General features: G+C 45.2%; 1 protein-coding gene across 2 annotated transcripts in view; it reads left to right on the plus strand.

The window, feature by feature from the left end:
• The window catches only part of SPG11 (SPG11 vesicle trafficking associated, spatacsin), a 72,011-nt gene that overhangs the window by 8,669 nt on the left and 37,902 nt on the right, over nucleotides 1-25,440 (plus strand). The window contains exons 2-13 of one of the 2 annotated variants that reach the window (XM_040414358.1): nucleotides 1,578-1,792; nucleotides 2,129-2,316; nucleotides 3,178-3,405; nucleotides 3,510-3,684; nucleotides 3,761-3,859; nucleotides 5,589-5,944; nucleotides 15,666-15,811; nucleotides 15,887-16,004; nucleotides 17,253-17,408; nucleotides 19,241-19,401; nucleotides 19,518-19,694; nucleotides 25,356-25,427. In XM_040414358.1, coding sequence (XP_040270292.1) covers nucleotides 1,605-1,792; nucleotides 2,129-2,316; nucleotides 3,178-3,405; nucleotides 3,510-3,684; nucleotides 3,761-3,859; nucleotides 5,589-5,944; nucleotides 15,666-15,811; nucleotides 15,887-16,004; nucleotides 17,253-17,408; nucleotides 19,241-19,401; nucleotides 19,518-19,694; nucleotides 25,356-25,427 — 2,064 coding nt within the window. In that variant the 5' untranslated portion in view covers nucleotides 1,578-1,604. The remainder of the gene's footprint in view (nucleotides 1-1,577; nucleotides 1,793-2,128; nucleotides 2,317-3,177; nucleotides 3,406-3,509; nucleotides 3,685-3,760; nucleotides 3,860-5,588; nucleotides 5,945-15,665; nucleotides 15,812-15,886; nucleotides 16,005-17,252; nucleotides 17,409-19,240; nucleotides 19,402-19,517; nucleotides 19,695-25,355; nucleotides 25,428-25,440) is intronic. The other variant, XM_040414359.1, reaches the window with a different exon arrangement.

The following is a 25,440-nucleotide window of genomic DNA, read 5'->3' on the forward strand; positions in this document are numbered from 1 at the left end:
AAATAAATGAAATCAATATTTAGTAGATCCTCCTTTTGCAGAAATTACAGCCTCTAAACGCTTCCTGTAGGTTCCAATGAGAGTCTGGATTCTGGTTGAAGGTATTTTGTACCATTCCTCTTTACAAAACATCTTTAGTTCATTCAGGTTTGATGGCTTCCGAGCATGGACAGCTCTCTTTAAGTCACACCACAGATTTTGAATTATATTCAGGTCTGGGGACTGAGATGGCCATTCCAGAACGTTGTACTTGTTCCTCTGCATAAATGCCTTAGTGGATTTTGAGCAGTGTTTAGGGTCGTTGTCTTGTTGAAAGATCCAGCCCCGGCGCAGCTTCAACTTTGTCACTGATTCCTGGACATTGGTCTCCAGAATCTGCTGACACTGAGTGGAATCCATGCGTCCCTCAACTTTGACAAGATTCCCAGTCCCTGCACTGGCCACACAGCCCTACAGCATGATGGAACCACCACCATATTTTACTGTAGGTAGCAGGTGTTTTTCTTGGAATGCTGTGTTCTTTTTCCTCCATGCATAACGCCCCTTGTTATGGCCAAATAACTCAATTTTAGTTTCATCAGTCCACAGCACCTTATTCCAAAATGAAGCTGGCTTGTCCAAATGTGCTTTAGCCCACCTCAAGTGGCACTTTTTGTGCTGTGGGCTGAGAAAAGGCTTCCTCTGCATCACTCTCGCATATAGCATCTCCTTGTGTAAAGAGCGCCAAATGGTTGAACGATGCACAGTGACTCCATCTGCAGCAAGATGATGTTGTAGGTCTTTGGTGCTGGTCTGTGGGTTGACTCTGACTGTTCTCACCATTCGTCGCTTCTGTCTATCCGAGATTTTTCTTGGTCTGCCAATTCGAGCCTTAACTTGAACTGAGCCTGTGGTCTTCCATTTCCTCAATATGTTCCTAACTGTGGAAACAGACAGCTGAAATCTCTGAGACAGCTTTCTGTATCCTTCCCCTAAACCATGATGGTGAACAATCTTTGTCTTCAGGTCATTTGAGAGTTGTTTTGAGACCCCCGTGTTGCTACTCTTCAGAGAAAATTAAAAGAGGAGGGAAACTTACAATTGACCCCCTTAAATACTCTTTCTCATAATTGGATTCACCTGTGTATGTAGGTCAGGGGTCACTGAGCTTACCAAGCCAATTTGAGTTCTGATAATTAGTTCTAAAGGTTTTGGAATCAATAAAATGACAACAGTGCCCAAATTTATGCACCTGCCTAATTTTGTTTAAACAATTATAGCACACTTTCTGTAAATCCAATAAACTTCATTTCATTCTCAAATATCACTGGGTGTGTCTCCTATATGATATATTTAACGGACATTTTTTATCATAACAACCAACGATTTATACAGGAAAATCATGACGATTAACAAGGTTGCCCAAACTTTCGCATCCCACTGTATGTGTGTGTGTGTGTGTGTGTGTGTATATATATATATATATATATATCTGTTAAAAAATAATAAAAGCAGGTATGCATATACTGTACATAGTAACATAAATATTGCTTAATATAAATTATTCTACATCTATAACGTTGATTGGATTTTGCTCCGTTTTAGATTGACGTCTCAGCGGTAAAATGGAACTAAGTGTTCTTCTGGATCCTTCTATAACTTTACAAGACTGGACTGAGCTGCCTCTAAAGGTGTCCTTGACCAGACTCAAAAACCTGACCTTATGTAGCCTTCTGCCGGACAGAAGCCTCTGCCTCACTATCTTCACCTCTAGAACAAGGGCTCGTACACAGCTGGATGGACCCTTCACTCAGTAAGACCACCTACTTAGATTTCATTGATGATACTTGATACTTTGGCATTGGAAAAACATTTTATTGTATGAATATGAGCAGACAACCCTTTAAAATGTTGACTGTATGACTACAGCATGAACCATGGATAAACTAATCATGGAGTAGAGGGATTTTTGTGTTGTGCATCTTATACAGGAGTTGCATTATCGTCTGTGTCTTGATTTACCTGTGTACGTCACTTTTCTTCAATATGAACCCCCAGCAGACATGACATCTGCATGTAGAATTACTGGATCTGCTCTCACCTGTATGATTACTGCTCTCAGTTATAACCTGGAATGCCTTTGTCACAGATTTCTGTGGGAAGATGAGAACCATAATGAGACTGCACTGGACCAGAACCCACTTGTCTTGACTCTTGGTCAGAACAATGATATATGTGTCTATGAAGTGTCTACTGAGGATGGGCAGGTGACATTGGCTACTCTCTGTCTCTGTGATGAAGACACCTTGAGGCAGCTCTGTGCAGAGAATCATGTTTGTGAGTATGGGTCCTCACTATATTGTGAGATTGGGCTCTCGCTGGATTGCATGTGTCCTCACTAGATTGCAGGTGCAAACGGGGAACTTAAAGTGACCCTGGAAAATAAACTAAAAGTTGTCCCATGTTTTAGGCAGGTCCAAACTGACAGAAGGCAGGGCAACACAAGTAGACGAGGCCAACAATACCATGTTATAAAAATAATTTAATATTTAAATACTACCCTAGCAGAACCAAATATCACAGCGCAGCACAAATTACCTCCCTAGAAACAGTCCCTCTCTGGTGGCCAGCACCAGCTGCCACATTCCATCTTCTTCCAGTTGCCTCAGGATGACAATACAGTTGAGTTGAGGAGTCAGGATGGCACCTGCGGCCACCGGCCAAGTGCATAAGTTAATTGAAACTCCCAGCATTAATTAGCCCTGGGAGCGTCAGATCATTACTTACCTGTCTGGTGGCTGTGAGTGGGAACCGGACGGTTCTCTGGGAAGTTTCCCTGTAGGGTCTATGGCCAGTCCACCCCTGCTAGATTGTGAGTACGGGCTCTCACTGGATTGCATGTGTCCTCACTAAATTGTGAGTATGGGTCCTCACTACAATTGACCTATAGTTTTAAGGAAGTTTTATATGAACCTTAAAGGTTAACGTTTGTTTTATAAAAACCTTTGACTTAGTGTGGTGGCATGTCAGAAATTTTGATGGGTGGGGGGTTTGGTTGCTGAGATCCCCACTAATTTTTAGAAGTGAAAGAGCTAAGAAAGGAAGGAACACTTCCTTCTCGACAATCGTCTGCTGAGTTGAGCAGTGTAACGAGTTCCTAACTAATCAGTGATTAACTTGAATGTTCCCTTTTCTCAGGTGTTCCTTCCTTGTTCTCGGTTCTTCTCCTGTCTCTTCATGGTGATGACATATTCATTTTGCTCAGCAGTAGTGTCTTTGTACATCTTTGCTACTCTGGCAAGGACCAGAAGCCAAACCTTGTGTCTTGTTTCTGTCTGGACCTGGACCCGGAGACTACAGAACACATCTCCGATGCATGTCTCAGGCATGAAATCCTGTTTCTTCTGAACACTTCAGGGCTCATTTGTATCCTTCATTAAAGCTGTTTCTCCCTTGCGGGCCATCTAATCACATTTCTAATGTATTATGAAACATGTTAGTGGTTTTGATTCTTTGACTTGACCCCTCAGATGTTTTTGACACCCTTGATGGGTCGTTAGTGGCTGACATTGAACTTCCCACATGGGCTGACATTGATACAGCAGAAAAACTGAAAAGTATACGCGTGTCTTCAAACCTAGATCTCATCGTTGTCTCCTCTGAAAGATCTTGCTTTCTTCCCTTGAGGTTAAGTGAAAATCTCAGGTTAGTCTGTATTCCATAAAATATGTGGAAACAAAGTAACTGGGAAATGTACTGAATGACTGCTCTTCTTTTGCAGAGAGAACATCAATCTGGCACTACAGAAATGGCGTAACGAGCGGCACTCAAGGATATCATTCTTTAAGGAGACTCAAGGACATGATTTTCAAATGGACAGGTGACTCAACCTTATATATTTCATGGTAATGTTAAAGGGTTTCTGTCATCAAAAAATTAGTTATGTAGCTGGCTGACATTAGCGATGTGCTAATGTCAGCAGTACATAGCTGTGTAACTTTTATCTGCCTACATGCCGCCGTTCGCCCAGAAAACAAACTTTTAAAATATGAAAATGAGCCTCTAGGTGCCATTGGGCCGTTGCTGCAGCACCTAGAGGCTCCGTCTCCTCACCGTTCGGCACGCCCATTTTGCTTGGCTGGACATCTCTGCTCTGCGCTTTGAAAGTAAAATCCTGTGCCTGCGCCGTCTCGTTTAGTGTTCGGCGCAGGCGCAGTAAGTGAAGGACGCTCGCCTTCTGCCGTCTGTCTTCACTTCCGGGGAGCTCTTTGAAGTATTCGACGCAGGCGCAGTGAGGAAGCCAGCAGCAGACGAGCGTCCTTCACTCACTGCGCCTGCGCCGAATACTAAACGGGACGGCGCAGGATTTTACTTTTAAAGCGCAGAGCAGAGATGTCCATCAAAGCAAAATGGGCGTGCCGAACGGTGAGGAGACGGAGCCTCTAGGTGCTGCAGTGATGCCCCAATAGCACCTAGATAGAAATACCCCTTTTAAAGTAACATCTACAATAGTCGAAATGCATGTGCAGGGTCGTATATATGTTAAGGATGAAGGCATCATATGAGCAATTGTACTTTTCTAAGGGGGTTGTGGCGATAGGTACAACAACTAATCGAGCTTTTTTGTACATTGCCTCCTCGGGTAACTGCAGCCAATGGTCCTGTTGGTTCCGGTGACCCAGACCAAAAGGAAACGGTGGACAGTGGAGAGGAAAACCCAGACCTTTGCTGGCCCTGTCTTCAAGGAGTGGAGCTTTTGTGTTTCAGTTCAGTGATAAATATATTATTGTTGAGTTTCAGTCATGTTTTGAGACCAGAATGGCCACTTCCTCAAGTAAATACAACATTATCAGTCTGGTCCCAAAATGCATTTAAAGGGTTTTTATGAGACTTTAGTACTGATGACCTATCTTCAGGATTGGTCATCAGTATCTGATCGGTGGGGGTCTGACACCTGGGATCCCTGCCGATCAACTGTTTGAGAAGACACCAGGGCTTGCAGTAGTCCTGGAAAACCCTTTTAAGCTTCACCAGTAAAATATTTATCACTGAACTGAAACACAAAAGCTCCGCTCCTTGAAGACCTCGCCTGCAAAGGCCTAGTGCGTCTACACCCTATAATTGAGAGCTGTTTATTCATTACCCTGCTGCAGTTAGCTTCTTTATGAGACAGCTCCTCAGGATAGGTGATACGTTTCTGATAACTGAGAACCTCCTCTGATCATGAGATTTGGGGTCCTGTGCTCATGCTTCATTAAAAGTTTATGGAGCTGACAGGGATAGTAGAGCACTGTACTCGGCTATCTGTCAGTCCCATAAGCTTTGAATGGAGCATCAGCGCCCATGTGCGACCACCACTTTATTCACATGTGTGACCTCCATTCTCGTGATCAGTGGGGCTTGGCTCCCCTGTAATCAGACACGTATCACCTTTATTACCAAATTGTAATGGAATATTTCACGTAAGGGTTCCTTTTGTCTAATACTATATTTCACATAAAGACACGATTCTTTCTCAGAATATGCTTGGATGCCTCACAGACCTGTATGTGCTCCATTTGTTACTTGCATTCAGGAATAATCTCGCTGTTAATTTCTTCTCTGTGAAGGTCATGGGATGGCACATTATTGTCACTGCTCTACAAGACCAAGAGCAGCCCAGGCTTTCCTGTGTGCCACCAGACTGCTAGTTTACAGCTCAGAAATTCGTCCTCTGGAGCAGCATTTAGATGGACAGTATTTGGAGGAGGTTGGGTGAAAGTCCTGAAAGATAATATTGAGGATCCTTTCAGTCTTCACATATGGTCTGTGACCTCCTATAGCATGTTGTTCTATGTTCTGCAAAGAGATGGGTATACCACCCTGATACACTGGGACATGGATACACCGGGCGTTAATTACCATGCTCTGGGAAAAGCTTTGTGTGTTTATTCTCCAGATGATGAAGCTCCTTTGGTGATCACAGGTAAGCTAAGCCAAGTGGGAAGGATTAGATAAAATATTCAAATGCTTCCATTTTTGCACCCTTCCCCTGACTTGAAATAGCTCTGGTTAAGTAGCTCTATGTAGTGCAGAGTAGGCTGTCTTATTTACTGTTTTATCTTAATTCCTTCCCCTTCAGATATGGTTTTTCTGAGGAATCCTACATTTATCATCATGCCTGGCTTTGCAGAGACAGAGGGTGTGGAGCCTCACCACTGCACTGCTCTGTGTCTTCTGAGGGCAGCCATGACAGATTAGTGATAGAGCTGCTATCCCCAAAACACAGCAGGGTCACCATGTTTTCCTGTGTGATATAGCTTCAGCCTGTCTGCCCTGTCATCTGTCTCTCTCCTTTTAGCTCTTACATGCTGGAGGCAGGGAGACCCGTGTGAAGCTACATATCCTAGAACTACATTGAAGAGTCAGCACACACACATAGTACAGGCAGTATGAGTCAGGAGGTTTAGCCTTCTTTCCCTAACGCCTCCACACCACCACTGATAGGAGCTTGATCCCGCCTCCCAGGGACAGGAAACAACAGCGGAAGCCAAAATAAAAAGACACCTCCTCCAACCTACTCCAGTTGTTGTTTCCTGTCCCTCAGGATGGGTGGAAGCCTTGTCAGTACGCTGATTCTGATGCGCTCAGCCTAAGGATCCTTCCCCTTTTTTTGGGAGGGCTGAGCAGGGGACAGAGCCTCTGGGTGGAGCGTGGGCTCTCCTTCTCTGTCCCTAGGAGTAAGTCCCGCGCTGGGCGTTCCGGGCTGTACCTACCTCTGGGTAGAGGGGATCGACGCCTCGCGCGTCTTGAAGGAGGAATCCTCTGTGGACAGGATGATTTCTGTGACGCGCCGCATTGCCCTTCCTCGGCGCACTTCCGGCAGTGGCTGACGTTACCCAAGGGTAGTGACCATGAGGAAGCGTGGCGTGCACTCAGAGCTAGCATGTGTGCGGAGCCAATAGGAGCAGGGCGCTGAGGTAAAATATGGCTCTGCTTTCCCTGGGAAGGAATGCTGTGGCAAGGATCCAGACCTGCTGATCCCTGCAAAGATGTCATCAGCTGATGCTGACGCCCCACGCAGACCTGCTGCTCCCTGCAAGGCCCTTAGCCCGGTAAGTGACCTCCTCCATTTTGGGTTGATGGATGTTTTTTTCCTATCCCATGATCATCACCCGGGTGCTGGTGTGGGTCTAGTTCTAATATAATGTATATATTCTTTAGTTGAGACCAACTATCCAACACCACCATGTCAAGGTATTCTCGGACAATGCGACGACGGTGGCATATCTAAACCATCAAGGAGGGACACGAAGCAAATCCTTGACTGCTGTCTCAAAAGGAATATTCAGGTGGGGAGAGGAGAACCTAAAGTCCCTTTCAGCGGTTCACTTAAAAAGAAAAGAAAATATTTTTGCGGATTTTCTCAGCAGACAGTCTCTCAGAGAAGGAGAATGGTCGTTAAATCAGAAGGTCTTCAGTCAGATCACCGACATGTGGGGGCTTCCGGTATTGGATCTGTTTGCAACAAGACAGAACAGGAAGGTAGAAAAATTGTATTCCATCTGTGATGGACCGCCTGGTACCCCAACTGTGTACCTCCGTCAGAAAACAGCTTTTTCTCCGCTGAAACCCGAATTCCAGTGTCCTCGGCCCAAACCTGCCTAATAATTGGACAGAGCCAATATATGAGGACAGAAAGCTAAACTCCTCAATCATCAGGCAACACCAATGTTGAAGAATAAATCAAGAACTGACTTTATTGAAGACTAACTCAGTATACAGGGTGGGCCATTTATATGGATACACCTTAATAAAATGGGAATGGTTGGTGATATTAACTTCCTGTTTGTGGCACATTAGTATATGTGAGGGGGGAAACTTTTCAAGATGGGTGGTGACCATGGCGGTTATTTTGAAGTCGGCCATTTTGAATCCAACTTTTGTTTTTTCAATAGGAAGAGGGTCATTTGACACATCAAACTTATTGGGAATTTCACAAGAAAAACAATGGTGTGCTTGGTTTTAACATAACTTTATTCTTTCATGAGTTATTTACAAGTTTCTGACCACTTACAAAATGTGTTCAATGTGCTGCCCATTGTGTTAGATTGTCAATGCAACCCTTTTCTCCCACTCTTCACACACTGATAGCAACACCGCAGGAGAAATGCTAGCACAGGCTTCCAGTATCCGTAGTTTCAGGTGCTGCACATCTCGTATCATCTGAAGGCAATCGTCTATGCTGTGAAGATACGAGATGTGCAGCACCTGAAATTACGGATACTGGAAGCCTGTGCTAGCATTTCTCCTGCGGTGTTGCTATCAGTGTGTGAAGAGTGGGAGAAGAGGGTTGCATTGACAATCCAACACAATGGGCTGCACATTGAACACATTTTATAAGTGGTCAGAAACTTGTAAATAACTCATGAAAGAATAAAGTTACGTTAAAACCAAGCACACCATTGTATTTCTTGTGAAATTCCCAATAAGTTTGATGTGTCACATGACCCTCTTCCTATTGAAAAAACAAAAGTTGGATTCAAAATGGCTGACTTCAAAATGGCCGCCATGGTCACCACCCATCTTGAAAAGTTTCCCCCCTCACATATACTAATGTGCCACAAACAGGAAGTTAATATCACCAACCATTCCCATTTTATTAAGGTGTATCCATATAAATGGCCCACCCTGTATATACAGTTCAAGAAGTCTAACAACATAACTTAATCAAACATGAACAGCATGCAGACAGACATCCCCCTCCCCAGTGTCTTAATGAAAGAATTGGGAGAAAGAAGACAGGTGATAGGATTATCTCCTGAGTGTATCACAGGGTGATCTACTCCTCTATACCGGAATTGGCTATTCCTAGAGTCAGCTATCTTAATCCCATCACTAACACAATAGAACAAAGGGACAAATAAACTAACACATTCATTGGGAGTCTCAGTGCAGAGTTAACCCCCTTTGTGTTGCTGGATTCACACCCTGCACTTTTAATGGGCAGCAGGAAAGATGTGGCCTATAACTCCACACATAAATCAGGGTTAATAGTTCCTTGTAACCCCAAGAGGTCTGAAGGGGGTCTCCATAGTTCTGGGTCCATAGTCTGTAGAAGGGGGCTAGCAATCAGGCTTCTCCAGCAACCCCAGTGACGGTTCAGTCCGTCACATTTCTCCCGTCCCAACAGTAGTCGGACAAGATAAATCCAAAACCTCTTTCAACTGGTTCGCTTGACTCTGCTGCAGGAGAGTGATGCCACCCACGTCATCTCCTGGGTAAACACACTGCCGCTGGGGAGAGAGGTCGGCTACCTCTTCTCCCTGGGTCTCAATCTGCCGCTGGGCTGAGGGGTCGGCTACCTCTTCTCCCTGGGTCTCCATCTGCCGCTGGGCTGAGAGGTCGGCTACCTCTTCTCCCTGGAACGCCCTCTGCCACTGGGGAGAGAGGTCAGCTACCTCTTCTCCCTGGGTTTCCATCTGCCGCTGGGGGGAGAGGTCAGCGACCTCTTCGCCCTGGGTCTCCATCTGACGCTGGAACAGAGGTTGGCTACCTCTTCTCCCTGGAATGCCCTCTGCCGCTGGGGAGAGAGATCAGCTACCTCTTCTCCCTGGGTTTCCATCTGCAGTTGGGTAGAGAGGTCAGCTACCCTCTCTCCCGGGAACTCCATCTGCCATTGGGGAGAGAGGCTATATTCCTCCTCTTCCTGGAACCCCAGGGCTGTACCAGGTGCTGGGCAGAGGCTTGTGGCACTCTGCCCTGTTGTAGCGCCTCACCTGGGGACTCAGTGAGCTTTACAACCTCCACAGAAAAGTCAATTAAATCCACAGTCTCTGAGCATATGGCTTCCACTGGGTCTGAGACACTCTGCTGGATGCATCCTAGCAGCTCCTTGTATGCCTTTCCCAGTAGCCATTCTTGTTTTATCACGTACTCCAAATCAGCTCTCAGCTCTGAAACTCTCTCCAAACCAAGCAAGCCTTCCCGGTATGCAAAAAGGTCCTCCAGGGCAGAGTCCCCCTTATCCCCAACCTCAAACATATCCACCAGGGTGTCCCACAACAGTCCAGGGTCATCAAAGTTGTAGCCCTCTGGATATTCAGCTGCAAATCCTGGCTGTGTTTGTTCTGCATACCAACGCAGGGCACGATACCATTCATCCAGCTTTACCTCTCGCTGAACCAACTTGGGCAAATCAGCCACCCAATGCTCCTGAGACTGCTCTCGCAGGATACCCATTCGCAGGCCCATCTGATCTTGGACCCTTTGTTCTGGAAATGGTTGAAACCGGCCCTGGTGTGGCTTGGTAATATTCCATAGAGCTGTCCGTGCCATCTGCCTGAGGGCGAAGTAGTCTTCCATAGACAGACCCTTTTTTCCCTTTGGACAGATGATCCACAACCATTTGGAGTACTCCACTGCCAGGGTCATGGCTGCTTGAGTCAGTTCTCCTCATTTGGCTGAGAAATAAATCCCGGTGGTGGTTAGGACTGCTCCGTAGGGAGGAAGCAAATCCCACTGCTGCAACTAATTGTGACGAACCGCCTGGTACCCCGACTGGATACCTCCGTCAGAAAACAGCTTCCCCTCCGCTGGAACCCAAATTCCAGTGTCCTCAGCTCAAACCTGCCTTAATTGGACAGAGCCAATATATGAGGACAGAACACTAGACTCCTCAATCATCAGGCAACACCAATGTTGAAGAGTAAATCAAGAACTGACTTTATTGAAGACCAACTTAGTATATATACAGTTCAAGAAGTCTAACAACATAACTCAATCAAACATGAACAGCATGCAGACCGACATCCCCTCCCCAGTGTCTTAATTAAAGAATAGGGAGAGAGGAGACACATGTGATGGGATTATCTCCTGAGTGCATCATAGGGTTATCTACTCCTCTACACAGGAGTCGGCTACTCCTAGAGTCAGCTATCTTAATCCCATCACTAACACAGTAGAACAAAGGTGTCACGGGGTAGAGTCGCGGGTATAAAGATAGAGCGGAGGTTCACCCCCTGAGCTGCCACCCGGTCCCCTGTCCCTGCCTACTTGCACCACCCGCCCTAGGTGACGGGGCGCAACTGGGCGACAGTCCCTGACCTGAGTAAATGCAAGCAAAGAGATAGAGACAGCAGGGAAGCGGACAGCCAATGAGAGGTAGCACTATAGCGGACAGAGAGGTGGAACAAGCAATGTACCACCAAAAACGGAAGGGCGAGGCGGGTCAACTAGCCGGGGTCAGTCCAGGAGGTCACGTCAGTACAAGAGAAGAGGCAAAGACAAAATCCAAAAGCAAGCCGAGGTCAAAATCCGAGAGGTAGCGTCAAGGTTCAGGGAGCAGGCAGAAGAGGTGTCAGGAAGCAGATCAAGGGTCAAATCCAAAGGTAAGCTAAATAACAATAATAATACACAGCCTAAAAGACCAAAATCACAGGCAACCTGTAGCCAGCAGGTTGCCTGTATTTATAGTGGGGAGTGAGGGTCATGTGACGTGGCCAGCGTCACATGACCGACAGACAAACAAGTCGAGCACCGAGTGATCAGCTCGGCGCTCAAGGCAGACCTAGGAGCAGGGAGCCTCCCAGCTAGCAAAAGCCGCCCTGGGAATGAGGCTGAACACAGATCCTCGCTCCCGAAGCTAAGCAGCAGGTTTGCGGCTGATGGGAGACCGAGTGCGCCTTCCGCGCCCCGTTACAGTACCCCCCTTACGAGGGGCCACCGGACCCAAGCCATTGGGTACAAATCTCCCAGGATGCTCATCATGAAACTTCTTGATAAGCCTCGGGGCGTGGATCTTAGTAGCTGGGACCCAAGATCTCTCCTTCGGGTCCATAGCCTTTCCAGTGGACCAGGTATTGAAAGGAGTTCCTAACCTTTCTAACATCAATAATTCCAGAGATGATGAATTCCTCCTGACCTTCAACCTCCTCAGGTGGAGGAGTTTTTTTAACCGGAACCACTGGTAACACATATCTCTTAAGCAACAACTTATGAAACACATCATGAATACGAAAGGAGTCGGGTAGCTTAAGTCTAAAGGACACTGGGTTAACAACTTCAATAATATTGTATGGTCCAATGAAACGCGGAGAGAATTTCCTAGAACACTGTTTCAAAGCAAGATTCTTAGTCGACAAACACACCTTATCGCCGAGTACAAAATTTACCCCCTTGGAATGTATTTTATTGGCATGTTTACACTGGGTTTCCTGGGCCTTTTCCAGGTTCGTTTGAACCTGTGCCCAGACTGTGCACAGTCTAGAGGTAAAAGAATCTGCCTGCGGGTTGAGTGAGGATACAGAGGGACTAGAACAAAAGCGAGGATGCAAACCACTGATACGAATTCTGCCAACGGGAGGTATCTCACCCATAAGAGTTGGTTATGTGATACATAGCACCTTAGAAAAAGCTCCACTGCCTGATTTACCGTTCCGTCTGCCCGTTGGTCTGTGGATAGAAAGCAGACGAAAAGGATAAAGAGATGTCGCATCTTCGACAAAAAGCCCCCCAGAAACAAACTGAACGCCTCTATCAGAGACGATATTTTCAGGGACCCTATGCAGACGTACCACATGTTCAATGAACAAGGATGCTAAGGTCTTCGCATCAGGAAGCTTACTTAAAGGAACAAAGTGCACCATCTTGCTAAAACGGTCAACCACTACCCACACCACTGATTTCCCCTCAGAAGTGGGCAGATCAGAAATTAAATCCATGGAAATGTGAGACCATGGCTTGCAGGGAATGGGTAGTGGTTGTAGTTCACCAGCGGGAACTGTTCTCAGGGTCTTAGACCTGGCACAAACATTGCAAGCCAAAACATAAGACCGTACATCCTTAGACAAAGTGGGCCACCAGAAAGACCTCCGCAGCAATTCCTTAGTGGCAGCAATACCTGGATGACCAGAGAGCACGGAGTCATGACATTCACCCAATAATTGAAAACGAAAGCACTCAGGAACAAATAACTTATCTGCCGGTGTTTGTGGAGGAGCAAGTTGCTGAGCCCGTTGAATCTCAGACGAAAGATCCACAGAAATTGCTGCCACAAAGATGCTTGCCGGCAAGATGGGTTCCAGGGGGGTGTCAGGAGGTTGGACGGCATTAAAACTCTGCCTTAATATTTTTACTACCTGGTCTGAAAGTAACAGAAAAATTCAAACGAGTAAAAAACAGGGCCCATCTGGCTTGTCGATTTAAGGCGTTTGGCCGCCTCAAGAAACACTAAGTTCTTATGATCGGTGAGGACAGTAATACGGTGTCTAGCCCCTTCTAAAAAATGCCTCCATTCCTCAAATGCCCATTTTATGGCAGTAATTCGCGGTTTCCAATATCGTAATTTCTCTCCGAAGGAGACCCTGGGAATGAGGCTGAACACAGATCCTCGCTCCCGAAGCTAAGCAGCAGGTCTGCGGCTGATGGGAGACCGAGTGCGCCTTTGGCGCCCTGTTACAAAAGGGACAAATAAACTAACACATTCATTGGGAGTCTCAGTGTAGAGTTAACCCTTTTTGTGTTGCAGGATTCACACCCTGCACCTTTAATGGGCAATAGGAAGTATGTGGCCTATAACTCCACACATAAATCAGGGTTAATAGTTCCTTGTAACCCCAAGAGGTCTGAGGGGGGTCTCCATAGTTCTGGGTCCATAGTCAGTAGGAAGTAGGCTAGCCCTCAGGCTTCTCCAGCAGCCCCAGTGACAGTTCAGTTCGTCACATTATCAGCCCCAAGGAAAATCTAAATCAGATAGATGCTCTTTCCCTGCCATGGCCCAGAGGTCTTCTCTACGCATTTCCACCATTCTCTCTGATTGCAAGGACTTTGATGAATATACGGGAAGAAGATGCACAAGTTATAATGATTGGCCCCTAGGCCCTTTTGGACAAAAAGGTCTTGGTTCCCGCTGCTTCAAAATCTGGCAACAAGGGAACCCTGTTTTTTGCCTCAGATTCCGGACCTCCTTCATCAGGGTCCGGCCCTTTATCCCAACATACAACATCTAAACTTAGCGGCTTGGAGAATGAACGGATCTTGTTAAAAGAAAAGTATTTTTTTTTGAGGCTGTCATATCGACCTTGCTACATAGTAGAAAGCAGATCAATTCAAAAATGTATCTGCAAACTTGGAAAGCCTTTCTGTTATTTGCGGGTGACGGTTGGGATCCTCAGAGTAGTTTGAACGTGAGCCTGAGTTCTTGCAAGCAGGATTTGATAAGGGGCTCAGAACCAGTTCCCTAAAAGTTCAAGTGTCGGCCCTTAGTGCTTTTTTGGACATCGGGTTGGCAGAAATCCCCTAGTTGGGAGATTCCTTAAAGGTGCAAGCAGGCTGCGTCCTTCCTTTTTTGTTAAAGTTCCTCCCTGGGATCTAAACCTGGTCCTCTCTGCCCTAATGTCCATGCCCTTTAAGCCAGTTTCAGAGATATCCCTAAGATTATTAATGCTGAAAACCACCTTTTCTTATCGCTATAACCCCAGCTAGGAGGGTGGGGGAGATCCAGGCCCTTTCATGTAAGCAGCCTTACCTCACTGTTTTGGTTGATATGGTAATTTTTTGACTCTACTCTGCTTTCCTACCGAAGGTCTTCTCGGTGTTTCATTGCCAGCAGGAAATAGTTTCACCATCCTATTGCTCTTCTCCTGCTTCAGATCAGGAAAGAATGTTTCATCATCTAGACGTCAGGCATTCTCTTTTACAGTACCTTGAGGCTACAGATTCCTTTAGAAAGTCTGATCATTTCCTTGTCCAGTTTCAAGGAAAAAATAGGGGTCTTGGAGCATCTAAGGCTTCAATAGCCAGATGGATAAAACAAACCATCATCCTGTGTTATAAAGAGAAAAAGGTTTCTCTCCCCTTAGGGTTGAAGGCCCATTCCACTAGGGCCCTGTCCACCTCTTGGGCGGAAAGGGGATCTGCTTCTGTGGATCAGAAACAGTATGTAGGTCTGCCACATGGTCCAACCCCATGACCTTCTTCAGGCATTATAAACATGATGTTATGGCTAACCAGGATTTGGCTTTTGGACGTAAAGTCCTTTCAGCTGTAGCCCCTCCCTGAAAATCTCCTATCAGTGCCGGTGTGGAGGCGTTAGGTAAAGATAACAATTACTCTTACTGGTAATTTGATTTCCCGTAGCCTCCACAATGGCACTGGGGTCCTCCCCCCCAACAAAAAAAAGAAGTGTTCTTTTGTATATATAGACGTTTCACATATATAGTTGTGGGTCCTATTCACAGTTTATTTATATGATATTCTTTTGTTATAAATTATATTCGGTTCTCTGTTATTAACTGGAGGAGGTGTCTTTTTTTTATTTTGGCTTCCGCTGTTGTTTCCTATCTCTGGGAGGCGGGATCAAGCTCCTATCAGTGCCGTTGTGGAGGCTACGGGAAATCAAATTACCGGTTAGAGTAATTGTCATCTTTTCCTCTGGATGTAGAGGATGCCCTCTTGTCATGGCCTAAGTTTAGGAAGACATTGTACATTGTACAATAATTAGATCTCCTCTAAGCAGTATTTTCCAGACCACACATATCCAAGTTTTGATACTCTGTCTTAGTACTGCAATCCACCCATTCATTTAATTACCTTGGTCGCCCTCCTCCAAGCCCGCTGTAGTTCCGCTATATTTTTCTTATACACAGATGCCCAGAACTGTGCACAATAGAATAAGCCTTTCCTTTCTCTGCATTTTTTCCCATCAGATCGAGGTCTTTCTCTTGTCCTTTTTTCGGTGACACAAAATGAGTTCCTGACCCGGTTAATGATTCATGGCAGTGCCAGTACTGCGGATACTCTGTGCCACCTAAATAATTGGGGGCGCTGTTCTGTACCCATTCACACACTGGAGGTAAATAGACTCTCTTCCCTTTCTCTTCTTTTTCTGGGATAGATTTCTTTGCTAAATGTTTCTTTCTTCTTACAGGCCGGCTTGGACAACAGGCAGTTGGATACAGTTGACTTTTTCCTAAAGAGTAAAGAAAGTATCCTGAGCTCTTTAACCTCTGAGGACGGTGCCATTCATTCTGAGGTCTACCTCTGCAGTAAGCACGCTGACAATATTAAAGGGATTTTCAGACTTTTTTTTTTTTTACTGATAACCTATCTTCAGGATAGGTCATCAGTATCTGATTGGTTGGAGTTTGACACCCGGGACCCCCGCCGATCAGCTGTTTGAGAAAGCCATGGCGCTCACCGGAGTTCTTGTTAGTGCCACAACCTTCTCTCAGCTCACCAAGTACAGCACCGTACGTTTGATAGTGTTGTGCTTGGTATTGCAACTCAGCCCGTTCACTTCAATGGGGCTGAGCTGCACCTAGGCCACGTGACTGATGAACGTGTCTTCACTATCCTAGGCTAAGCTGCGAGAAGGCCTTCTCAAACAGCTGATGAGTGGGGGTCCCAGGTATCGGATCCCCACCAATCAGATACTGATAACTTATCTAGAGGATAAGTCATTAGTATAAAAAAAAGTCAGAAATCCCCTTTAATCAATTTGTTTCTTTGTTGGAATTTATCATTTTAGTTAACTTTAGTTTAATTAGATGTAAGTCTGTAGAAGAGAAATTACGTGTTTGTTGTTTTGTCAATGTAGTTTGTTTAGTTTTTAAACTTTTTTCTGGGGACATACACTTCCTTCCTACATCGGGAGCTACTATGGTTTATGTTCTTCTGCAGTCTGTGGTCCTATAGGCCACAACTTTACTGATCTCAGCATGGTATAGTAGCACACTGTTTTCAGCCTCTAAACAAACCTCACCCCTGAGCTGCCAAGACTCCTGTCTCACCGAGCAGCTATTTCCTCGAACCAGGAGCAGAAGAGGAGTAAGGTGTGGAGGACCTTTCTGGATAGACATTCCTAGATCCAGAGGGAGCAGAGGACAGTGGTGTGGAGTTCCTTTCTAGGTGGGCTTTCCTAGAGCAAGAGGGAGCAGAGGACGCTCACTGGGCTTCCTTTGCTTCTATTCACCCAGTCACCAGGAACTTCTCCTCCTTCTCCTTGTCTGTTTAGACTTTGCAACAAGTGTGTGTGCGTTAAGGCAGCTGCAGTAAATGAGAATAAATTATCAGAAAAGTCTTATTACAGTTGCCAGGAAGTCATTGCATGCAGCCCCTTCCCCCAGAATCCACAGGAGAGACACAGAAAACCATTATTGTTTCTAATTATGTTAATATTACATTATTTCTAAGTTACATCCTGATTTCCATTCATTATTCTGTTTGTTGTATTTCTGCGTATACACTGTTCTCGTCCTTGGCTTTATCTCGCCCTCTCCTATATTTCCCCCCAGATGTGCAGGATCTTGTTCCAGCTCTGGATCTGCTCTCCTCTTACATCCATGGCACAGATCAGGAGGCTCAAAGTAAACACTTCTCCGAGCAACTCTTGCAGCTCACGCTCCGCTTCCTCAATGCTCAGTTGCTGACACTCTGCAATTTGCAGTCTGGTATGTTCTCCTATATGTATGTATGTGTATATATATATTTTTACTAGCAGGGTGACTACAAACAGCCTGTGCCTTTTCTCAGACATCCTATAAGATTTCATATTTAATGACTTATTTTTTGTTTCTCTTACCTTATGGAGCGCCATCATATTCCATAGTGCTGTACAGAGATAGTCACCATTCACACCTTTAAGGCTCTTTCACACGAGCGAGTTTTCCATCCAGATGTGTAAAAAATGCATAGCATCCGGACTGAATCATGATCCATTAATTTCAATGTTTTTCACACATTATTTCTGCGTTCAGGAAAAATCGCAGCATGTTCTATATTGTGCGTTTTTCATGCAGCTCCGGCTCCATAGAAGTGAATGACTTTTGTGTGAAAAACGGATGTCATCCGGATGCAATGTGTTTTTTAATTGATGGTTCCTAGACAATGTAGATATTTATTCTTCAGTTTTTCTTCATGCACATGAAAAACACATGAAATCCGGTAGAAAAAACGCACACACTGAATGCAATCACAGAAAAAAGTAATAGAACTGCGTGCAAAAGCATCCATTTTTCCCTGACCAAATCCTAACACAATCCATATCGTTTGTGAAAAAGAGGCTTTAAAGGTGTTTTCCAGGCTCCTGATATTGATGACGTATCCTCAGGATAGGTCATTAATGTCCGATCAGTGAGGGTCTGACACACAACATTCCCACCAAACAGTTGAACTAGCACGGTGAATGGAACAGGAAGCACCGCTCCGTTCACAGTGTAGTCGCTGCGCCAGGTTACTGCAGCTCGACTTTCCTTTCCTTCAGTGGCAGAGAGCTGCAGTTACCTGGCACGGCCACTACACTGTGAAGGGAGCTGTGGTTCCTGTTCCATTCACAGTGCTAGTTCCTGTACTGGAGGCTGCAAGGAAAAACTGATTGTTAGGGAGGTGGGGTGTCATACCCTCACCAATTGGATACTAATTACCTATCCTGAGGATGGGAAACCCCTTTAACTTTTTAACATATAATGCTGTACATTTACAGGCCCCAGGCTGTCATAGCAACCAGTCGGAGTCCCACAATTTTACAGCCATCTCCCTCTGTCTAACCTTGTGCTGATTTTACTATTTATTTCAGTATATGAGGGGTTAAATGACCAGGATCAGAGTTATCTCCAATCCCTTTCATTGCAGCTGGGTGTCTGCTGTATTACACAGCTGGTTCCCGCCGCTTATGGAATGGGCTAAGCTCATGATATATTTATCGTAGGTTATTAAAGGGGTATTCTGGTTATATTAAGTTATCTGCTATCCACAAGATTCCCACAGATAATGAGAACAAGGGTCCCGTACGCGGTGTAGCCCCCTGAAATGAATGGAGCAGCTAGACAGTTATGTGCACAGCTGCTTCATTCATTTCTAAGAGTGTCCCACTCTTTCCCCACTTATCATTCTCCTTTCAACCTCCCCGTCCTTCTGCTTAAACTGTTCACTCACTGATAAAAATCCATCTCCAGAGAGGAGACAGATTGTCAGCTTCACTGACAGATCAGATTACAAGATGCCCATTTTAGTTTATTGACAGGGAGGGGATTAGGAGATTAGCTGCTATGATGTCTCCCATAGACAGCACAAACAAAGAAGAGAAGATCCTGATCACCTATCTCTCTGTAGCACACAGAAGCAGCATGGAGGACATTATACAGGAGTATTGACACTAGGAAACATTACCAGAATTGGGAGGAAATAGATTTTATTATGACAAGGTGATAAAAGTCTTATAATAGTATCTGTGTCAGAAAAGTGTACATTATATTTTGGTGTGCTGCTTTTTTTTCTTGCACAGAGCCAGACCCTGGCTTAGAACAATGTGTGGGAATATTGACTGGTTACATTACTAAGCTTCGACCTTTCATGAAGAAGTTTCAGCAGCAGCAGCCACCGGTTCCTTTGATGCCCCCACATGCTGGGAGAAGACATGGAGCGTGGGAGAACATGACTGTGGAGGTAAAGTGACTGTGAAACAATATTAAACTAGATGGAATATTTAGACAGCTTACTTGGATGTTTTGTTGTTTCGTCTGGTACTTCTTATGTTATATTTCATTATTCTCTTTTTAAAGAATATGATTTCAGATGCCATCCTGACAAACTGCATCCCTGAAGCCCAAACCTTCTTGCGAGAACAAGGACATCACCTATCTAGCTTGACTTGGTTAAAAAGAGAAGGCCTGAAACTGGTTTACAGATGTCTACTAGAGTGCTCTGTATCAGAGGCCTGCCAGCTTCTCCAGAACATGGTGAGTAATGGTTCACAGTTGTCTCATATAAATCCCGTGCCTGGAGTTGGAGGCTATTCTTTATATATTTTTTATTTTCATTTTTACAGCAAATATAGAAAGATACAGAATGTAAAATTACAATAAACCAATGACATGCTACAAGATAATACAATACTCATCTATCTCAATGCAGTTTTGATTCTCAGGTATATTAGAACAAAGATTTAGAAGAAGAACAGAGAGTTTGTGGGATGGGAAGGGGGGAGGGATAGTGGGCCGTGTTAGAAGACTACTTCCTACCTTAGTCTGCATACAAGTCTTTCCCCCGAATGGGGACAGGTAAGGGAGCAGTGCCTTTTTTCTAGTTCTGCCTTTGAAGAACCTTCCATGGAGAAACGGTGCAATATATGCTTTCTGGCGAAAGGTGGTGTCTAGGGTCTGAACACTCCAGATACTAATAAATGGTAAATAGGGGACCTCGAACAAGCTCTTAGAAGGAGCTAACAATGTCTCGCCACGGCTGCCAAACTCTGAGAAACCTGTCATGAGTTCTGTTGATCCAACTTGACATTTCCTCAAATTGGCAGATCTGGTTAATCTTGGAGATCCATTCCTGCAAAGAGGGTGGTCGTGTATCTATCCAGTGCAAAGGGATTAATGCTCTCGCTGCTGCTATTAAATGCGCATTAAGATCCTTTTTAGAAGGATTGTAAATCTTTCTTGGCCGAGCCAGGACTATTGTGTCAAGAGAGATTTGAAAATCAGGGTTAGATACCCGTCTGATCGCATCCTGTGTGAATCCCAGAAAGTGCGAATCCCAGAGCAAGTTCACGAGATAGGTGACAGTGAACCCCCTCATCTCCAAAAGTGTTTTGAGCTAGTTAGACCTCTATTGTACAAAAACTTGGGTGTCCTCTCCACCTGGAGAGGAGTTTGTAGTGACCCTCTTGGAGACATACACAAGGTGAGAAGTCATGGGATGACGCTAGTATTCTCCTTGTCTCTTTCTCTGTCAATACCCTATCTAATTTCTTCTCCCACTCAATCATGAAAGGTGCCTTAAGTGAGTACAGAGCAGAGACCTTCTTATGTTTTAGTATAGTAGAGGTAATGAGTTTTTCAAAAGCGGTGAGCGGTCTCTGTAACACGTTTCCTCAAAGCCCTTTGACATACCGTTTGAAAGATAGAGACATAAAAAAGGAGGGTGACTGTCTAAGGAAGGTAGGAAAAATGTCCGATGAAGGGACCTTCCATTCCAAGAGGAGCTCCCCCACTGTGGTGGAGGAGAGGGGCAAGCACACATACGAATAGGTCTCTGGAGAGACCTTTATGAGATCCGAGAGCAAACTGGCTGGCATCAACAGGGAAGGACCCAGGGGGAGTTTATGAACGGTGAGCCACGTTGCCCACAAACCCTTCAGCAAAGGGTCACATTCCTCTGATGTAGAACGGCTCTGATCCGGAAGCCAGGAATATTTATGAAAAGAGGGGCCGATGCTATGCGCCGCCAATGCAGCTACATCAGACTGTCTTCTCGGTTCCACCAGTTCCAGCCACCTGTTCAACAGAATTGCGTTATAATACGTGAGAACATCTGGTAGGCCTAAGCCACCTTCCTTTCGACGTCTAACCAAGATGCTATAGGCGATGCGGGATCTCCTCCCTCCCATAAACAGCGTGAGAACATGCGCTTAACATCAGCAAAAAACTTGAAAGGTAAGTATATCTGTAAGCTTTCAGTACATTTTTACGTCCCATCCAAGACAGAAACGGGATGTCATACCTTTGTATTAATCGCTTCACTGAATCTAACAGGGGAACATAGTTAGTGGAGTATAAATCTACTAAGGATCTTGGGATCTGTATTCCCAAATATATAAAGGGCCACTTTGTCCAGGAAAATGGCGAAAGGGATTGCAAGCGTGTGGCTTCCTCCCTAGACAGTGTGATATTTAGTAGTTACTACTTGATGGGGTTCACCTTAGGCTTCTTGCACACGACCGTATGGCTTTTTCAGTATTTTGCCGTCCGCAAAAAACGGATCCGTAAATATATATATTTTTTTGTGCAGTCTTTCTATGGTAGCTGATGACGTTCGTGTGCATTCCGTTTTTCGCGGAACGGAACAGCTGGCCCCTGATAGAACAGTACTATAGTTGTCCTTTATGCGGACAATTATAGGATTAGTACATATTCTATCTTTAAACGGAAAAACGGAAATCCTGAAACAGAATGCATACATTCAGGTTTTTTTTGCGGACCCATTGAAATGAATGGTTCCGTATACGGACCGTATACAGAACGCAAAAAACGGAACAGATTTTCTTTTTTCGTGTGCAAGAGGCCTGTCCGCCAAATTCCCGAAGCTTTTTGTCTAAGACCTTCAGCCCAGTCTGTGGGTTGGTGACAAGAAACAATAGATTGTCCGCAAAGGCCGGGCATTTCAAGTCTCTTTCTCCATATTGAATGCCTGTAATTTCATTCTCTTGCCTAATTGATTGAATCAGTGTTTCTGTCACTAAGATAAACAGGGAAGGAGAGAGAGGGCAACCCTGCCTCGTCCTGTTGGAGATCTTGAAAATGGGCGACAACATGCCATTGACTCATAATCTAGCTTGTGGTTGCCCATTCAGAGTGAGGATAGCCGAAATTAAAGCATCTGGTTGAATTTATGTAAGGCAATTCTCATAAAAACCCAATTAAGGGTCCATTCACACATCCGCAATTTCGTTCCGCATTTTGCTTAACGGAATTGCGGACCCATTCATTTCTATGGGGCAGCACGATGTGCTGTCCGGATCCGTAATTGCGGACCCACACTTCCGGGTCCGCAATTCCGTTCCCAAAAAAAATATGTGGACAAGATTAGGCATTTTCGATTAAGTACCGTCCATGTGCGGTCCGCAAAATGCGGAACGCACATCGCCGATGTCTGTGTTTTGCGGATCCGTGGATCCGCAAAAAAAAAACACGGACATGTGAATGGACCCTAACTCTATCAAATGCCTTTACGTCATCAGTACCTAAGAGTACTAGAGGGATCTTTCTACTTTGTGCCATATGAATAGAAGGAAATATACGGTGAGCATTGTCCCTGCCTTCCCTACCCTTTAGAAATCCAGATTGTTCACATCCGATGAGTAAGTGTAGCACAGAACCCAGTCTGATAGCTAAAATTTTGCCCATATCTTCATGTCAATGTTCAAGAGCGAGATAGGCCTGTAACTACCACAGCTCAGTGGGTCCTTCCCCTCCTTGGGTATGAGAGTGACACATGATTTCTGTGTCTGTCGAGGAAGGGCCTCGCCTTGCATCAGTCTGTTCCATACCTCCGTAAAATAGGGAAGTAATACATCCTGAAATTTCCTGTAATATATAAGTGGGAATCTGTCTGGGCCTGAACTCTTCCCAACTGTGGATGGCAGCCTTCACCTCCTCCTGAGTGATCGGTCTGATCAAATGGGCAGCCATCTCCGATGAGAGAGAAGGTAAGCTAAGTGAGTTAAGAAATATAGAAGTTTTTTCCGTTTTAAGTAGGGTCTCTTCCTGTCCCTCCCCCTGATTAAGACCGAATAAAACTCTTGAAAATACACGGGGTACGGTCCGCCATACACGGGGTACGGTCCGATATTGTTATATTTCCTATCTTGGCAAAACTACTCAGAAGGAGGAGAGAGGTAGACGTTAGTATATAGTCCAGGCGCTGAAAAGAAAGGTGTGGATTGAAGTAGAACGAGTAATCTTTGGTCGCGGGGTTAAGATGTCTCCAGATATCAGTAAGATGGAGCTCTTGGAACTTCTTATGTAGCTTATTAATATAACCCTGAGAGATGTGTGTTTTTGCAGAAGAGGAGTCAAAAGGAGGATTGAGTACTAAATTAAGGTCTGCTCCCACCACAACCGACCCTTAAAGGGTTTTTCTCATCTCAGAAAATGGGGGCATATCGCTCGGATATGCCCCTATTGTCTTATAGGTGCGGGTCCCTTCTATGGGAGAGGCGGGGATTAGCGCTTGCTGGTGGACGGCCCCCGGGAAATCTGGGGTTCTCCAGCCACAGCGCTCCCTGCTCCGTTCTCGATATAGGTGCGAGTCCCAGTGGTGGGACCCGCACCTATCAGACAATGGGGGCATATCCTAGCGATATGCCCCCATTGTCTAAGATGGGAATACCCCTTTAAGCATAAGCAAAAAGCTTCAGGGTATCTAGTGGGACACCCCCTTTAAGCAAAGACGGTATTGAATAGACCATTTTAGGCTCTGAATAAATCTCTAATGTACAATGTATAAGTCTATAGCTGTCATTAAAGGACTTGCCTCACCACAGACATTGGCATTTCACTAGCACTGATAACTAGCGCCACTGCCACTTTATTCTAGTGAACGCCAGGGGTCACAATGGTCTTATACTCGCCGATTGAGCTTTGGTAGCATGTTCTACCAGTATGCCACCAATGTCTGTAGTGAACCAACAACGTTAATATTTATTGAAGCAAGACAGGTGAGGATAGGATGTTATGTCCCCAACAACTGTAGAGCAGTGATGCACAATTGTGTTTTGCAATTATTGACCTTTTTCCCCTCAATCCTATTGGTGACATAGGCCAAACAACTGAAAATAAGATCAGCCTGTCCCAAATTGTGGCACTGTTTTATTCGGCTAATGTAGCTAAAAAGCAGCAGTGTTTATATTAAAGCTACTGGTGCTAGTTTATGAGGCTCTGGTATCTGCTGTGGCTTTTCTCTTTGCCAGAGAGATCAGAATTGCAGGTAGTTCAACCTGGCTATGCTTAAAGTGGTTATCTCTCTAGTTAAAGTAAAAAATTAAAATCAGATATCATAAAATACATGAAAATCTCTTTCTAACAAAGCCCAGTCCTGTACCTCACATGGATCCAGAGATCTCCCCAGTCATTGCTCTGCTAGATTTATATCAAGCTGTCTATTCTGCTGGAGCTCAGGGGGCGTGTCTTTTCTGCTGGAGCTCAGGGGGCGTGTCTTTTCTGCTGGAGCTCAGGGGGCGTGTCTTTTCTGCTGCAGCTCAGGGGGCGTGTCTTTTCTGCTGCAGCTCAGGGGGCGTGTCTTTTCTGCTGCAGCTCAGGGGGCGTGTCTTTTCTGCTGCAGCTCAGGGGGCGTGTCTTTTCTGCTGCAGCTCAGGGGGCGTGTCTTTTCTGCTGCAGCTCAGGGGGCGTGTCTTTTCTGCTGCAGCTCAGGGGGCGTGTCTTTTCTGCTGGAGCTCAGGGGGCGTGTCTTTTCTGCTGGAGCTCAGGGGGCGTGTCTTTTCTGCTGGAGCTTAGGGGGCGTGTCTTTTCTGCTGCAGCTCAGGGGGCGTGTCTTTTCTGCTGCAGCTCAGGGGGTGTGTCTTTTTTCTGCTGGAGCTCTCTCCCTATCACAACATGAAACTGAGCATGTGCGGCCATCTCAGTGAGCCGGACAAAGAGATAAGAAAAAACAAACAGCAGGTGGCGCTATACAGATAGATTTCATTGAATAACTCAGTGGCTAGCCTAAATTTTTAATTACATGCAATTACATAAGTATTCAGATCCAGGTGCTGGTTTGAAAACTGTAGAATATTTTTCATGGGACAAGGTCTTTATCAGATTTGTATACAGCTATGTGTGTGTATGTATATATGTATATATGTATATGTATAATTTTTATAAATATATTTATTCCAGGGCTATTCCATATGGGATGAACTTCATCGTATATGTCTGCACACTTCAGATCTCGGAGTACGGACACTATTGGTGGGTATGCGTT

Source organism: Bufo bufo, chromosome 1 (assembly GCF_905171765.1).
Source record: "Bufo bufo chromosome 1, aBufBuf1.1, whole genome shotgun sequence".
NCBI lineage: Eukaryota > Metazoa > Chordata > Amphibia > Anura > Bufonidae > Bufo > Bufo bufo.